At 46.5% G+C, this 16,461-nt stretch overlaps 2 protein-coding genes across 6 annotated transcripts in view; both read left to right on the top strand.

The window, feature by feature from the left end:
* Positions 1 to 4,335: 4,335 nt before the first annotated feature.
* The window catches only part of SMURF1 (SMAD specific E3 ubiquitin protein ligase 1), a 47,523-nt gene continuing 35,397 nt past the window's right edge, over positions 4,336 to 16,461 (top strand). For all 5 annotated transcript variants that reach the window (XM_082312715.1, XM_082312714.1, XM_082312713.1 and 2 more), the window contains exon 1: positions 4,336 to 4,562. In XM_082312715.1, coding sequence (XP_082168841.1) covers positions 4,508 to 4,562 — 55 coding nt within the window. In that variant the 5' untranslated portion in view covers positions 4,336 to 4,507. The remainder of the gene's footprint in view (positions 4,563 to 16,461) is intronic.
* Positions 4,544 to 16,461, top strand: part of RNF216 (ring finger protein 216) — a 137,783-nt gene continuing 125,865 nt past the window's right edge. Inside the window, exon 1 of the mRNA XM_082312710.1 lies at positions 4,544 to 4,562. The gene's annotated coding sequence lies outside the window, so the exon portion shown is untranslated. The remainder of the gene's footprint in view (positions 4,563 to 16,461) is intronic.

Genomic DNA, 16,461 nt, shown 5'->3' with positions numbered 1-16,461 from the left:
GCCTAGAGCTGCCCTTAAATAGAGAGGACCTGCATGTCACTGTATGGACCTTAAATAGAGAGGACCTGTATGTATTGCATGTCACTGCCCCTTGCTGAGGGAAGTCCTCCCTCTCTCCAAGCCCTCCAACTTTGGTCTCTAGCTGTAGGCTGAGCAGAAGGTGAGGATGGAATTGATGTGGCTCTTGAGTCCAGCTTGCAGCAAGCTCTGGTGCCCTGTGTCCATCCCTGCATCTATCTGTACCGCTCTGCTAGCAGTTCCATTGTGCAAATGTTATGTGCTGCAGGTTCATAATAAGCTGCTGGACACTGCTCCATCCTTGTAGCATCGATGGGTTGTGGAAGGTTGTTAGGATCCTTCAGTCCCCAGGGGTTAAAGCTATCTCAAGGGCTTTGCTCCATGCAAGATGGGGGTGGCAGCTTCCTCCTCCCTGCTCTGGTGGGTTTGACTCTTCAAAATAACCCTGGGTGGGTTCAGTGCTTTGCTTCCTCACATGCAGTGGGATGCAATGTGACAATAAGCTTAATCTGAAGGGAAAAAAAAATCTTCTTTTCAGGAAGCACAGCCTCTTCCACCCTGCATCTGTTCACCAGAGGATTTCTGTGTTTCTTCTCTGGGCCACCCAGGAAAAAAGGGAGTTACGTAGCTAAAGTCTGGTGGTGCTCCATGCACAACAGCATGCAGCCCTGACTGTGTGTACCAGAGCTGGATATCACTTATTTATTATTAAAATGGAGTTGATTAATTGCAAAGTACTTTTTGGGTCTTATTTCTTGGTTCCAAAGCTGTGTACTTAAACCTATGATAAAGCAATGCCTGAACATGCAGCTGAAACAAGCGCCTGTGAAAATCCTTTGTTTGTGCCCATGGGTTAACACAAAGGGCTCCGGCTCGGCTGCGTGCACCTTCTCAGCATGCTGCTGCTGACAAGGCTGATACGGCATCTAGAAACGGTCAGATTTCACCAGGTAAAACGAATCTGAGGGAGGTGCTTCCTCAGTGTAAATGGAGATGCAGACCGGAGCTGGGGTCCGCGTGGCAGCCCTGACTTTGGACCATGGTCCAGCGCGGAGCATCCCATGTGGCTTTTCCCACGGTCAGGCAGGGCTGTCCCTTACGGCTGCTTGGGCAGCGGGGCTGCTGTTTGCTGATGCTCTGCTGACTTAAAGCAAACTAAAAAGAGAAAGGGCAGGGCTATTTGACTTTTTTTCCTTCTGTCCTGCATGTGCTGGAGATGAGCCTGCAGTAGATGGTGTTACACAGAGCCCTAGGACCAAAACTGCTCGCTTCCACCGTTGTGTCCTTAAGCTGCAATAAAATAGTGTCCCTGTAGCTCTGACTGTGATGGAAAGAAAAACATGCCCCTTTTCTTAAGAGTATCAATATGTGCCTACTGTCCTGTGCTGCGGGGCAAGCAAAGCGGAGGAGGTGTTTGGGGCAGCTGTTGTCCCACGGCAGCAGGAGAACCGGGACTGGTGCCTGCTGGAATGGTGAGGCTGCTGGGCTCTACCTGCCTGCTGCTGCGCCGTGGGCGTGCGAGCGACCTACAGGCATCTGCTTGCCTGGTTAATTGGAGCTGCTCTCCTCTGATCCCTTCTCCCGGGGCACAGGCAGCAGCCGCCGTGGCAATTTTGGCTTTGGTGCTCTGCTCTGGGGGTTGGAGCCACCCACTTCTCCCCACGGGATGGGATGGGGTAGCTGCGGGGACAAGGGGTCCGTGGGGACCAGCGAGGGTGAGATGCTGCCGTGCCGCTTCCCCAGTGCTTCCCCAGAGCAGCTCAACCTCCCTCTAGAGATGCACAAAAAAAGTAGTTTTTCTAATTAAAGCATCCTGTGTCCTCGCCCCGGAGGAGCATGGCGATGGCTGCTCAGTCCCCATGTCACTGGAGAGCTGGAAAAGGCACTGCCAGTGCCCATGGTGGCCTGTTTGCCCCAAATTAGGACCCAATTAATTTATGTATATGAAGCAGGGTCTCTTCTAAAGCATTTTTATGCCTAATTGTTTGTTTCCTACCGCCACGGGTGCACCCTGCAGCCTTCCTAGCACCACACAGACTCGTTACCCGGGTCTGGCTTTGCAGAAGCAGGTAGAAGGGGATTTCTGTGGCTGCCCCTGAGGCTGCACACCCGGAGCCTGCGGGAGCCGGTTCGGAGAGCTACGTGAGCTGAAAACCAAAGACTGGTGAGAAGGAAGAAGAGGTGGGAGAAATGGCTTTGGGCAAGTTCGGCTGGGCAGGAGGCAGGGGTCTGCCTGGAGCCAGCAGCATCCCAGTGCAGGGATTGAGCTGGGTTAGTGCTGCAGGGCAGGGGAAGGCTGGGGAGGGGGATTTTAAGGAAGAATTTGGATGGCGAAAAGCACTGTCCAAGCTTCCAGGTCTGCTGCTGCACCTGATGCTTGGCCATAAATCATTGATGCTTTCTCCTCTTCCCTATCGCTGTTTTGCTTTCTCCCTGGATTTTATGGGGAAAGGCTTTTTTCTCCTCTTGCCCCTGGGTAAGAGGTGGGCAGAGCAAGGAAATAAAAGCTGGGATTTAAAATGGAAGATCGCCTCTGCTTGGCACAGTGGCAGCACCTTGAAAGCCAGTTATTGTGTTTGCAGGTGGGGATAACAAATTTTGCCACTAACTGCCCCCCAAAACCTGCACCCTTGCTTCTATTTTTGTGCTGCAAAGCAGGGATGCTCGGAGATGATGCCTCTGCAGCCCTGCCGTTTTCACCCTGCAGCACCCAGTGATGGTCCCCGCTCGAACGCGGGCAGGAGCGATGCCAAGACCAGCATATGTCATCGCGCTCCCAGTTCAATAAATCAGCCGGGCTGGGCAACCGGAGCACCACTCTGCCTGCAGGAAAAATAGGGGACATTTGCTACCCGGTGGTATTTACTACCTGTGCTGGGCTGTGAGTACCCTTGGCAAGTGCCGGAGCAGACAGCCCAGCCCAGCCTCAGCAGCTCAGTGTGAAACAAGGCTGGTCCCAAGCTTTGCCTCCGTACAGGGAGCTGGGAGGATGCTCGTCCCTCTGGAGGGGTTCAGGATTTAGGGATTTTTCCATTGGATGTGATTTTATTTCTGGTGGGAGGGCTGGTTTATGCAATGATTTGGGGTTTTTATTGGCATTTCATAAATCAATAGTTGGGGTTGGGTCACAAGAAGGATGAAGGGATGGGGCATGGCGGAGCTGGCGGACACCCGAAGTTAGCGGCTGTTAGCCTGCAAGATGGGGGACATGGGGATGTGGGGACCATTCAGGGCAGGTCCTGGGGGCTGAGCTGGTGGTCCCAGTTGCCCAGGGCTGTGGGTGTTGCTCCCAGCCCCCACATGCTTGATGCATACATGCTCACACCCATTCCCTTGCCACCTGCCATGCCACAGCCATGTCACCCCTATGCGACCTTCCATGCCAGCCCCAGGCACCCCTATTCACCCCCCATGCCACCCTGAATGCCACCCTTAAGCACCCCTCTTCACCCTCCACGCCACCCCTGTGCCACCTTCCATGTCACCCCCATGCACCCCTATATACCCTCCCTGACACCCTCCCTGCCACAGCCGTGTCACCCCCCATGCCACCCCTATATACCCTCCATGCCATAGCTATGTCACCCTCCGTGCCGCCCCCAGGCACCCCTGTGCACCTCCATGCTGCCCTGCATGCCGCCCTGCATGTCACCCCCATATACGCTCCATGGCACCCCTATGCACCCTGCATGCCACCCCCAGGCACCCCTATGCACCCTGCATGCCACCTTCCATGTCACCGCCGTGTACCTCTACTCACCCTCCATGCCACCCCTCTGCCACCCAGCGTGTCACCCCCATGTACCCCCCCGCCACCCCCGTGCACCTCTCTATACCCTCCATGCCACAGCCATGCCACCCCCCTGCCACCTTCCACGCCACCCCCAGGCACCCCTGTGCACCCTGCATGCCACCCTATATGCCACCCCCACGCACCCTCCATGCCACCCCCCCGCCACCCCCGAGAACCCCTGTTGACGCTCCATGCCACCCCGCGCGTCACCCCCGTGCACCCCTGGCAACGCTTAGCCACCCTCCATTCCACCCCCGGGCACCCCTGTGCACCCTCCGTGCCACCCCCCCGCACCCCTATACACCCCTATACACCCCATGCCCCCCCCGCACGCCACCCCCAGCCTCCTCCCCCTCGCCAGGGGGCGCTGCCCCGCCCTCAACGCGTGTCCGTCAGCGCATGCGTCCCACCCACCCTCCGACCTTCCCATCATGGCGGCGCGCTGAGGCCGCGACGCGACGCGCGCTGACGTCACCACCCGCCGGCGTGCGCGGGGCGGGGGCGGGGGCGTGGCCAAAGCGTTCTCCGCGGCCGGACCGGGCCGGGCGGGCGCGTCGGTCTGGCGGCGACTGAGGAGAACGGCGGAGAGCGGAGGCCGGGGATCAACGGCATCGCGACGAGCGGGAGGGCCCGCATGGGGGGGTTGCGTGGGGCCGCCGGTTGATCTCGGCGTTGCCGCCGTTTCTTCCCGGCGCGATGTCGAATCCCGGTACCCGCCGAAACGGCTCCAGCATCAAGATCCGCCTCACAGGTAACGGGGCGGTGGCGACGCTGTCTCCCCCCCGCCACCTTGGGGCCCGGCCTCCCCTCCCCTCAGGCCGCCAGGCCGGGGAGGGGGCGGACGCCCCCTCCCCGGCCTGGCGGCCTGAGGGGAGGGGAGGCCGGGCCCAAGGCGGGGGGGGGGGTGGCGGCAGCGTGAGGGGAGGCCGTGGGGCCGAGCTCCGATCGTTACTTAACTTTTATCCGCCGTTTTTTAGTCACGCTTCCACCTCCGTGGCCCGGTAGAGCCTTTAAATTCCGCCCCCCCCCCCCCCCCCCCCCAGCTTCCCCCGCTGCTTCAGCCCTCTTGGGCTGACACAAATTTTGGGGAGAGGAAGGCTTTTCGGGGGGGGTGGGGTGGGGTGTTCCTGTCTCCCCTTCTCCTTCCAGCAAGCCAGGGCACCCTGCTCGTTCCTGGCATCTCTTCTGCACCTTCCCCTTGGGGGGGGAGGGGGGGTGTCCCTCTGCCGCCCCCCCCTCCGCCCACCACCCTGCCCCTTCCTGGGGTCTCTACTGCATCTTCCCCCATGGGGGGGTGTGTGTGTGTGTGTGTCCTTGTGTCCCTTCCTTCCAGCAAGGTAGAGCACCCTGCTACTTTCTGGGGTCTCTTCTGCACCTTCTCCATAGCGAGGGGTCCCTGTGACACACACACACACACACACACCCCCGCAGGCCAGGACACCCTAGGGTCTCATCTGCACCTTCCTCGGGAGGATTTCCAGAGCCACCTCTCCCACAGACTGGCGTTCAGCAAAGCCTTTCATAATTTGCCTTGCTTTGCTTTAGTTAATAAACCCCCCCAGCCTCCCGTGTGCCGAGGAGGAGAACTTGATTGCTAATGAGAAAACGTGCGTTTAGCTGGTTTTAGCTTTTTTTAGTGGTATTTTTTTCTTCCTTCCTCGCAACTTGCTCTCGCTTGGCAAACACACATTCAACTTTTGAAGTTCCTTCCCAGAGCGAGAGGTGACACCAAAAGCAGTGTGTGTGTCCTGCCTCCTTAGGAGGGTGCACGTATGGATAAGTCAACTTATGTTGCACCCTGAAAGATGTGGATTAAGTCTTCTGGAAGCTGCTCCCGTCGATGCTGAGACTGCTTCTTTAACGGGAAGAGACACAGTTTCTGCTTCTTGAGACTGCCGTGTGAATTATTAATAAATAAGGCCCAATCCAGTCTTTCAAAGGCAACAGGTAGATGCTTGGAGATCTCTTGGGCTGAAGGAGCCACGGTGCTACTCCAAGTCACTGGCATTGATCTATATAGAGCTGTTTCTGTGGGTGCCTAAAACGTTGTCGAATAATGAGAAAACGGTGCTAGTTAAACTTCAGTTACAGGTTAACTTGCTTCTGGCATATAGCGCAATCAAACAGAAGCAGCTCTTCAAAAAAAAAAAGATCTTGGTTTTCTTTTAATCCTTTTTTTGATTCTGCACTGCTTGTGCTTTAGAAGACCAAAGTTTGTGAGGGTAATACAAATCCGAAAATCCTTTTCTTGGACGTGAGAAAGCTGAAAATATTTTTAGGGTGTATGGATGATGTTTGATCTGAAATTAGTTTTGTGGTGATGTATACTAAATGTCAACTCAGTCATTTATGTGGCTTATTTTTATGCAAGTCAGTCAATAAAAACGTTGTGAGTTAAGTAACTTATGCCGTGGCCATAGCCCTTCTTCTGAGCTGGAGGATATCATTTGAATAACAGACAGAAGCTGTTTCGTTTAATTTTAAAGGATGAATGCTGCATCAAAATGCTTTTTTTACTTTTAGCGTGCACTAGTCTTCTCTCCTAGCTGAGAACGTTTTCTGGAAGAGACTGAGTTTCAGTTTATTGAGCAACTTGGTGGATTTTTTTTTTTTTACTTTCTCTTTTTTTTTTTTTTTAAACTATATTGAAGAAATCTCCTGCTTGCTCAAACACATCTTCTGTTTTTATAGGCATGAAACCTGGGTGGTGTGACAAAAATTGCTGTATTTAATAAAAAATAAATTGCTTTGGGAGAGGTTTAGCTTTAGAATCATTAGGCAATGCTGTGTTCTTGGCTTCGCTGGAGAATAGTGTGCTGACTTACCTGTTTCAAATAGCTGTAGCTAGCATGGCTTTTGTTTTCTCATCTGTTTTGCTATTGGAAGATTTGAGCAGATTTAAATCAAGACAGAGGACCTCTTCTGTTATGATTTACTACCTGCATTGTGTTTCTTGTGATTAGAAACCATTTATGTTCTGCAGTACTGAAAATAGCTGTGTAAATACCACTTAGTCTGAAGATGCCTGTGAGTGTTACTTTGTAAATGGGAAGTGAAGGGTGGTAGAATCTTTCATGCTTAAAGACATTTTTTTTTTCTTGTATATTGGAAAGGTATTTTTATTAGCAGCGCGTTGGGTTTATTTTATTTGCGTGAATATATTTAAAAGTTCTGGATCCTCTGACGGTTATCAGAAATGATCTTCCAGCTTATACAGAATGGTGTCAGTCCTATCCCTATACAAATTGTAATGAAATATAATGGCAAATAATGCATCCTGTTTGGAAATATAAAAAAAAAAAACCCACAACATCAGCAAGTAAGTTGGATGGCAGGTTAAAATGACTTTGCATCCTATGGTTCTCAAACATGCTAATCTCTCGTCATATCTCAGTTTCTCCAAAAGCCTGTTCCTCTTATTTCCATTGGAGCTTTCACCACTGCTGGTGATGTAGGAGCCAGAGATATTCATGACCTTGCCTCTTGGAGCAGTTCTAGGCAAAGCAAGGTAAAACTTATTAAGTCCATCGTCTCTTTGTGTCCGTACTGTCATCAGGGTAGTGCAACAGTAACGGAATTATCAAAACAGGGATGGAAGTAATAAAGTGATATTGTGAGTGCATATGCTCTAGAAGTCCACTGAGGATTTTCTGGGTCGTGGAGGAACACGATCCACAGGCCAGGGGACTTTTGCAGAGCACGTGTCCCTTTTTTTGTTGATGTGCTTCTCTGAAACCTTTGTTTGCTGCTGCAGTCGCAGCTCCCTGGGGTGGTTCCAAAGGGTTCATCGTCTCCAAGGCTTACACGCGTCTTGCTCATACTCGTACTGTTATATCACCCAGAAGCACTCGTGAAAACTGCAGTCTCATTGCGCTGGGTATTGGAGACGTTCCTATGCCAGGTAGCTTGCAGGTGAAGGTTGCAGATGGAATTGGAAAGACTGTGAAGAAGTGGACTAAATATGTAACTTTTCTACCAAAAAAAGCTGCAAGTTGTGTCCTGACTTCATTGGTACTGGCTTTTTCAGCAGGGTCTCAGCTGAGGTGTTAAAAGCTGGCTAGCTTCTGGTACCATTTCAGAACTGAGAAAAGATTGGGAAGGAAAAGGCATTAGTTTAAACTTTACAGATCATTTTATAGATGGAGCAGGAAGGGGGGAGGATCTCGTGTGTAAGGTCAGATGGCCGTGTCGAGGACTGATGGCAAAACCAGTTTCTTTAACAGAAAAGCCGGCGTTGATATGACAGGAGAATACAAATAATCGTCTCCAAGCATCTCGCTTAGCAGCGGTTCAGAGTACTCAAGGGTGTAAAAATGCATTCCTCCTTGGCTGGCCTGGCCTGGCCTGGGAAGGTGCTGGGCTGCTGCTGGTTGTTGTTGCAGTTTTGGAGGGAGGGTATAGGTGAGAGCCCTCCCAGTTGTGAGGGGGAGGAAAGTGCAGTGTTGGAAGCATCAAGCATCGGGGAGGAGTGAGGAAGATGATGATGAAGCGGGTGGTCTCTGTGAGGTGAGGGGAAGAGCCAGAGAGGATTTGTAGGTGATGAGTTTGATTCCTGTAGGACAGGTGGTGGTGCTTAGCAGTGGCAAAGAAAGGGAAAGAGGTGATGCAGACGAGTATCCTGAACGCCACTTTCAGTTCACTGTAGTCAGCACAGTTTAGGGAAGTCCCATCTACAGAACTTGACCAGCTAGTAGCTGGTAAATGGGTGGCTTTCGGTCTTTTTGCAGATATGCATTTGTAATTTAAGGAATACGTAAAGAATACAGTGACTTCAAGTAGAAAATAAAATATTATGTTACCTTAAGAGGGGCATTCATGTAGGATTGTTACAGAGGCACAGGTTAAAATGTGTCACAAATGTCAGTATGTTTTGCTTCCCTTTCATGACTAATGTATTGATCAATGCAGCAAAGTTAACTGACTGGTCAATAGCAACGCTAATATTGGTGACCTGGACAGTTTTATGTCCGGTGTTCAGAAACAATGAATATCTTTGTAGGGATCTCTGTATCAGACATCGTAAATGCTTTGTAGGCTGGCTGTAGTTTTATGTTCGTACATTGGAAAGACTACGGGTTACAGGCTAAGAGTGCTAGTGCAAGAAGGCAGAGACGGCTGGCCGGCCAGCCCAGCCTGCCTTGGCATTTGGAATTTAACGCTGAGCCGGTTTCGTGCAATGGGGAACACGGTGGGAAGTGGCACTTCAGTAGCTCCAAATTTATTTTGCTTGATAATCTGGGAGTATGTTGAAATCTGTCTCGTCATTTTCTTCTCGTAAGGATTTTCTCTGCTCCGTGTCTTCTGGGAGCGGGTTGTCTGGTTGTGGTTGGAGCGCTGGGCTCGAGCTCGATGCTGAGCTTCGCCACAGATTTCCTGTGTGATGCTGAGCGAGGCACTTAAGCTCTCTGCCTCTCTTCCCCATTTGTGTTATGAAGTAGTAGCGTTTTCGTGAAGGTATATTTGTAGCCGTTCAGAGGCCTTTGGATAGGGATGGCAAAGAGGCTTGGGGTGTATAACTATGGGGACTTTAATGAAAAAAATAAAATCTTGCTTTCATGGGGGGAAGTGCAGAGAGCAGCCTTTGCAGTCGGCCAGCTGGCATCTCTGGGCTCCTGAGTGGGAATCCAAAGAGCAGCCTTTTCCTCTGGGCAGGCTATGGGTAGTGACTCTCCCTTTTTTGTTTCTCCCAGTAAGTCAAAGCTGTGCCAGCACCATTGTCCTGGTGGAAGTAAATTAAATCTCCAAAAGGAGTTTGTTTGCATATCCCCCTCAGGAAGGGAAAGTAGAAACAATAACTACTTTATTCCTAACTTAAAACTTTCTTTTCTCAAATTGAATGTCTTATAAAGAAATGCAATTTGGGATGTGGTTGTGCAGTTACTTAATGATTTCTTCTTTTTTGTTCCATACTACCCACCAGTCTAAGAACAGTTTTCTCATCCGCTTCCTTAAAGAGCTTTATCACATTTCTAAAATTTTGTAGCATCATACTTCCTCTTTCTGTTGCAAAATTAAGCATCAATTCCGGGGTAATATAAGCAATGTTTCCAATTTCTCAGCGAGGAAGTCGGTTTTACACCATGATTTTATGTGTGTCTGGTAGCTGACCTCTGACTGACGGCAACTCGGAAACTGCTAAAACTGCCACTGTAAATAAACGAGACCCGTCGGTTGTTTCTGTAGCTGGCTGGACGTGTGCTTGGTGGGTCACAGAATGAAGAAGTACTGTATGGAAATACCGTCCGTGTGTGGGTGTGTTTTGGAGGTTTACCTGGATCGCTGCCCAACTTGAAGCAAGTCCAGTTGACACGCTTAACGTTGGATTAATCTGGTTAGATTGCTTGCTGCTATTTATGGTTCCAGAGTTAACTACTCACTCAGCTGCCTTGTTGTTTGGGCTGTGTTGGTTGAGGTAGTGTGATAGGGCAGAGTGGTTTGGAAAAGATGTGGTTACATCGGTCGGTGTAGTATACTTGTGAAGTTTAGGTATGTGCACAGCAGAGCAACTCATTTAAGACTTGAGCGAAGAGAATATTAAAAAAAAAAAAGGGCTAGAAGAGACAGCTCCATCTGCCATCTTTTTCCCTAAATTGGGAATTGAATCTTTTCTCTTACGTTTTTCCATTATGATTCCTCTGGAAATGGTCAAAATATTGCTGTGAAAAGGACCAAATTCTGGAATATCATTGAAAGCTTTTACCTGTATTAGTGCTTTGATTTTGTTTTTCATGAAAACTGATGCTGATTTATTCTCCCAGAGTGAAAGAAGCTTCTATTACCCTGTTACTGAAAATGGTTTGTTCTTTCCTACACCAGCAGTTGTGGGGAGGGAAAGGAGTCATCCTCTGTTGATGGTGAGGACAGCACTACAGTTGATCAACTTCCAGCGTTTTTACCTTGATACTGTCTCGCCTTCTTTAGCATGTCTATTGGAAAGCCTGAAGTTAAGCATGCAGGTAGTTGACATGAAGCACTTGTGTTACGTCTGGTAGTGAGGAAGCTGTGCTGCTCTGATTGTGATGTTTCAGGTGCTTACAAATGAATTCCTGCCAATATTGCTGCAGTAACTCAAGGTGTTACCTCCTTGCTAGTCTGCAGACCCCCATTGCCAAAAATTTGTCACCAACCGTGAGAAAACTGGTGGAAGAAAACCTGTGCTCATACTTCAGCTGCTTCAGTGCAGATTCAGCTTCTCCATTTAAGTCTAGCTCAAGAATTTAAACTAAGATTCTGGACTTCGAAAAGCTGAGGTATGTGCATGTGGTGCCTTCTGTTAGGAGCAGTTAACTTTTGGAGGGGAAAAACAGGAAAGAGAGAGCAGTGATTTCTTAAACCAAGCGGCAAGCTTTGCTAGAGCTTGTTTATTAGTATATATCAATTTATAAAAGACTTATTTAAGTATTAATGTAATATAAGAAGAAACCTGCACATATGTTTGCTAAAGAAGAGTCAGTAGGTCCATAACAGGTTAAGATGCTACACGTTTATAAACTTTGTTTCACATCTCTTTGAAGGGAAATTCAGTAATTTCAGAGAGGAGATCCCTGGGGATATTTTTCTCTGTTTTCCATCTCCATCTTTCTTTGTCAAAGTTGTAAAACGCAATGGGAGGACAGAGCAAAAATGTTGAAAGTTTTTCTCTTAAATATTCTCTTATGAACTGGCATCTACATTGGGAATATTTGGGGGTATAGGAGCTGGATGATAAATTTGACGATACTCTAGTTGAATTGGCAGAATAAGCATGCATGCTGTTTTAGAAAGAATCTCTCCACAGGGCTGTAATAGCTTGATGCCTTCCTCTTCAGTAAGTCATTTTTGTCAAGTTAAAGGCCAGAATTCAAACTGGCTTGTTGTCAAGGACACTAAGCACAGCAGGCAAAAATCCCCAAGGCTACCCAATTCACAGCATAGATAGATAAAGCTGGCAGAGCATGGTTTACTCTTCCTCCCCTCCCCCATGAAAAATCCTCTTGCCTGTTTTTGTTTTGGTTTTTTTTTGAGGATATGGACACTATTATGCATACTAATACAATTTAACAGCAAGTATTTAAATGGAAGGTTTGTTCATCTGTTTGTGGGTAAAACAATCCATTATTGTTTGGGAGCAATACTAAAATAATGCACAATCCCCCCAGTGACTGCATGGTGCTGCAGGCTGCTCCGCTGCTCCAGCTGTGCTCACCTCCGCCACAGCTGGAGGGAATTGTCATTGGCAGAGGACCGGCTCCAGTATCTCATCCTGGTGAGCACCGGCCCTTTACTTTGGCTGTTGTGTGATGAAGCAGTTCAAATGGGTTCAGCTCATAATCCTAAATCGTGCTTTTATGACTGTAAGAAATGATGGAAAATCCTGTGGAATTAGGTGTTTGTAATAGCCTTCTATTTTACACTTTGGTTCCTGATTCTCTCATAAGAATATACAGCATCCCATTTAAGAATAAAGGGCAATGTTAAACCACACTATTAACTTCAAGTATTATTGACCACTAGAATACTCCAGGAATATTATGTGTCCCTGAATGTCCTCACTAATGTGCAGTTTTAGCTATGGTAAATGTTTCTTTCCCAATTGATTATGAAGAAGCCCAGCTGAAGAAAATAAAATTTGTTTCTTTCTTTCAGAGATAACCTGGTATTATCTTTCTCTTGCAGTAGTTTTTGCTTTTACTGGTAACCAGTAGTATGTAAAGAAATATTTTTGATAGGATGCAATCTTTTTTTCCTCAAGTTGATGAGTTCTTTCTCTATACATTTTATTATTTGGAGTAAAATGGCATTTTTTGTGTGAGTGAATTAGGAGGAATAGCGTTTTCTTTGACCTTTTCATATGTTTGCATTTTTGTCTTCCGTAAAAATCTGCCTATTTCCTCTAATGGTTAGACTAAAATAAAATGCATATGTTCCTATCAATTCAAAGTTTCCATCTCTTGTTTACTTCACAAAATGGCAAATTCAATTTGCATGTGTTAAAATCTATTCTTCTAATTAATCTCCCTAGTTTCCAGGACACTATATTAAAAGCTGTACTTTGTATTTTTCTCCATAAAATAGAGGTTAAAAACCCATTGAAGATAGTTACCTTTTGTATTTATTTTTAATTCAAGGCAACTGCTAACATCAGTCTGAACTATTTTTTTCATCATCTTGACTTTTCTGCCTTGTACGCCGAACGTGGTCTGTATTGCATCCCTAAAGAAAACCAGACATTACAGTAGAGAAGTCAGTCCCTGTGGTCAGTCTTTTTAGATCTTCTAGTACGGAGGGTATATGACTCAAAGTTTATTGAAAAGGAAACATCTTTTGAAATGCCTGTGCTCCATTTTCCTGAAGAGCAGAAGCAAAAAGTCCAGACTGCATATGAAAATTAACTGAGTATATGGATTGTGCTGTTGCTTTAAGATTTTTTTTTTTTGACTACACAAGTGCAGAATTTAAAAAAGCAAGGAATTTCAATTTGATTCAGACTTGCAGTGATTGATATCCTTCCAGAGGAAGCCTTGTTCTTTATCCTTGCAGCTGGTGTGTTTTGGTTTTTTTGTACCTGTGCAGACATTTTTAAAAGCATGTGGGAACTTCAGTTTAAACTCAGAATTAAAATGCAGAGGTGTCATATTCTACAAGTGTAAGTAGTGATACCTCATTGTTGAAAAAGGCTTCTTTAGAGTTAATGGGGAGAGAATCCATTAGATTTGGTAAACTTTGGGTTTGGAATTGAGTAGGTGAATGTAAGCTAAAGCTCTGATGTCAGCCTTTGAAGGAATAATTGGGTGCATTTTCTGAGTTCCTGAAATGATAGTTACTTCAGCATTATATAGTAGTAGCAATTCCAAGCAGTATCTCTTGTATCTCTTTCTTAAATGTCTGCAGACAGGTAACCATCAAGCTAAGTACTGCAATAGGCATGTTCATATTTCACGTGTTTGTAAATACCCCACTAAACAACAGAGCAGAGAGAACAGAAATGGCTTGGTGGGGAAAAAAAAAAAAGCGCCTGAAGTGTTGGGGCTTTTGGAATTTGCAGAGAACTTCTGCATATCTAATTTTTCATCTCCCAACTATTTCTTTTGTGAAGAGTTTTTATGCTGTGATCTGCTGATGCATTTAACCCACTCCTGAAATTGTTTTTAACCAGAGTGAAAATACTTCTGTGGAGGTTCCCCTTTCACAGCTGAGTGCTGAAATACAGGTAAGATAAGGTTAAAAGGCATAAGTGAAGCTAGGGAGTTAGTAGGTGCCAGCGAGCAGCACGATTGTTTGAAACATGGTGTGGTCCATCAGCCCGTGAATGTTGTGGAGTCAGAGAAGGGGTCCTAATTGTGAACTCACTCTTTAATGACCTTATTCAACTTGGTAGTTGTGTGATGTAACCAAGTTGTGTGATGTAACCAAGTTAAACTCGAGTTTAAATCTCTGCCCCTGCACCTTTTCCCAGACATCCCATAATTCATTACATAATGTAACATTAAATTTGCTACTGCAAAAGCACAGGCTATCGGAATAAATATCTGGCTCTTTGTAAGACTGACTTCTGCATATTGTGCAATAATTACCTAAAATATAATATGCTACATGTACACCTAGTATGCCGTGATAGGAGTACCTACATCTTTTATTCCTTCTTTCCAAGATTTTTACGGAATTGAACATTAATAGACTTTTTTCGAGACATATTAATTAGATGTCTGTTACAGCTCGATAAACCAGCACAGGTACGAGAGTCAGTTGGCCAGACTGACACCAGCATGCAACCTCTAGATGTGCTTAGGGTAATGTAATCAGTTCCAATAATTGCGCTGTCGCCAGCTCTTATTAATAGCGCTTTTACCTGGTCTAGAAGGAGACTTAGACAAACAAAAGAAACATGTAAATGGGCGCTTTTCTGTGTTGTGTTCTTTAGTTTAAAATCAAATACCTTCTCAGAGTTAGAAAGGTCTGTCTGGTAACACGATAAATAATACTTCAGTATAATCCAACAGCTTGGCTTGGACTTGTAGTCACAAGTGATTTTTTTGTTTGGTTGGTTGTTTTTTTTGTTCAATCACAGAAGTAATTTGACTCATCTACAAATAATGTTTTGATAAACTTCAACAGAAATTAGCAAACCAGCCATCAAATGGGATTTATAAAAAGTTGCTTGGGAAAATGTGTTGTAAGTAGTCTGCAATTCAAGGCATTTCCTTCGCAGGATGCTTATCAAGTCTGCATGTGCTACTTCCAAATTGAACTAGAGCATAGATGAGAACTATTTTTGATACAAGGGGCGAAAAAAAAGAAAATAAAGCCCAGTTGGAAAGTAGTACCAGGGTTTTTTTTTATCATTGCCTTAGGATGTAAATCCTACAAGCGTGCAGAGAGAAAACAGACTTTGAAACACCAGAAGGAATCAGATTAGTCTGTGACGTTTGAGATGATGCTGGCAGCGTAAACGTGATTGAAATAGTCATTGTAGGAGTGGTGAGTAAATATACTAGAAGCCTTTGGATAAATTGACTTCTCTTTGATAGTCTGTATACCAAGTAAAGACAGAATGTCCTGCTTGTTTCTGTGATGTTTCTTCGCCAGGGTGGCTGTATCAGGCGGAGCAGGTGTCAGTTTTAAGGACAGTCATGCTTCCAGATGCTGATGTAGAGCTCTTTTTTTTTTTTTTTTTTTTATTTTTATTTTTATGATAGCAGCAACCAAAGACTCACGCAGGAGGTCCCAGTCGTGGCTGCCAGCCTCTTCTGGGGTGGTGGAATTAAGAAGTTCAAAGACCAAGGGGAAAAAGATCCAGCAAATATTTTTGCAGGGATTTCTTCTAGATTGGAAAGCTGATATTAATGTTTTCTAGGCTTTTGTTGGTTTCATAAATCAGCAGTGAAACCTGGCACACAGAAGCTGTCTACAGGTTTGGGGAGATGAAGCTGCCTTAGTTCACCATCAGGCTGATGGATAAATTTATGGGACAAGCTTAATCTTCTTTCCAGACTGAAAAACTACCAGGCTGAACATGGGATCACACCTGTCATTCTCCTGTAAATAATTTTTGGCTCTTCATCTGATTTCAGTCAAATTTGATACGGGCAGAGATGTTACGCATACTGGGTCTCTAAGACTCGTGGAGATGAGTAGCTTGGTAGAACGAATCCCCCCTCCCTCGGCCTGCCGGAGGGGGGGAGGAGGGCTGCCCGGTCCCCGTCCCAGCCATGCAGACAGGAGGTGTTGAAGGAGTAACCTGGGAGAGTGGGAGAGGAGCTCTGAGGTAGGAAGGGGAGAGAAATACGTGTATTAAGTCCACCACACACCTGCGGGTAAATCAACCTTCATGAACTAAACTCCTAAGTGCACAACTGGATTGACAGTGTTTTGGCTTTTCTTTCCCCCCGGAGTTCTCCAAGGGAAACATCCGGATGACTTTATCAAGCACCTGTAATAACACTCCCTATACATTTGTTTTGACTTAGGGGTTTTGTTTTGCTTTTTAACCCAGATGAAATTGTGCGTTAATTCCTTACACAAAGATTCATCTGCGTCCTGTGAGCATGTCGCTTACAGCATCAGCCAGTGCATCAACCTCCTACTGGCGTTTTTTAATTAAAAGAACAGCACTATCACTTCAAATTAGTGCCACATAGCTTATTTTAGTAAGGAGCGAAATGGTGTTTAAA

Source organism: Platalea leucorodia (assembly GCF_965183815.1).
Source record: "Platalea leucorodia genome assembly, chromosome: 5".
Classification (NCBI taxonomy): Eukaryota; Metazoa; Chordata; class Aves; order Pelecaniformes; family Threskiornithidae; genus Platalea; species Platalea leucorodia.
Note: the sequence above shows the minus strand (reverse complement) of the source record. Positions and strands in the feature narration are given on the sequence as shown.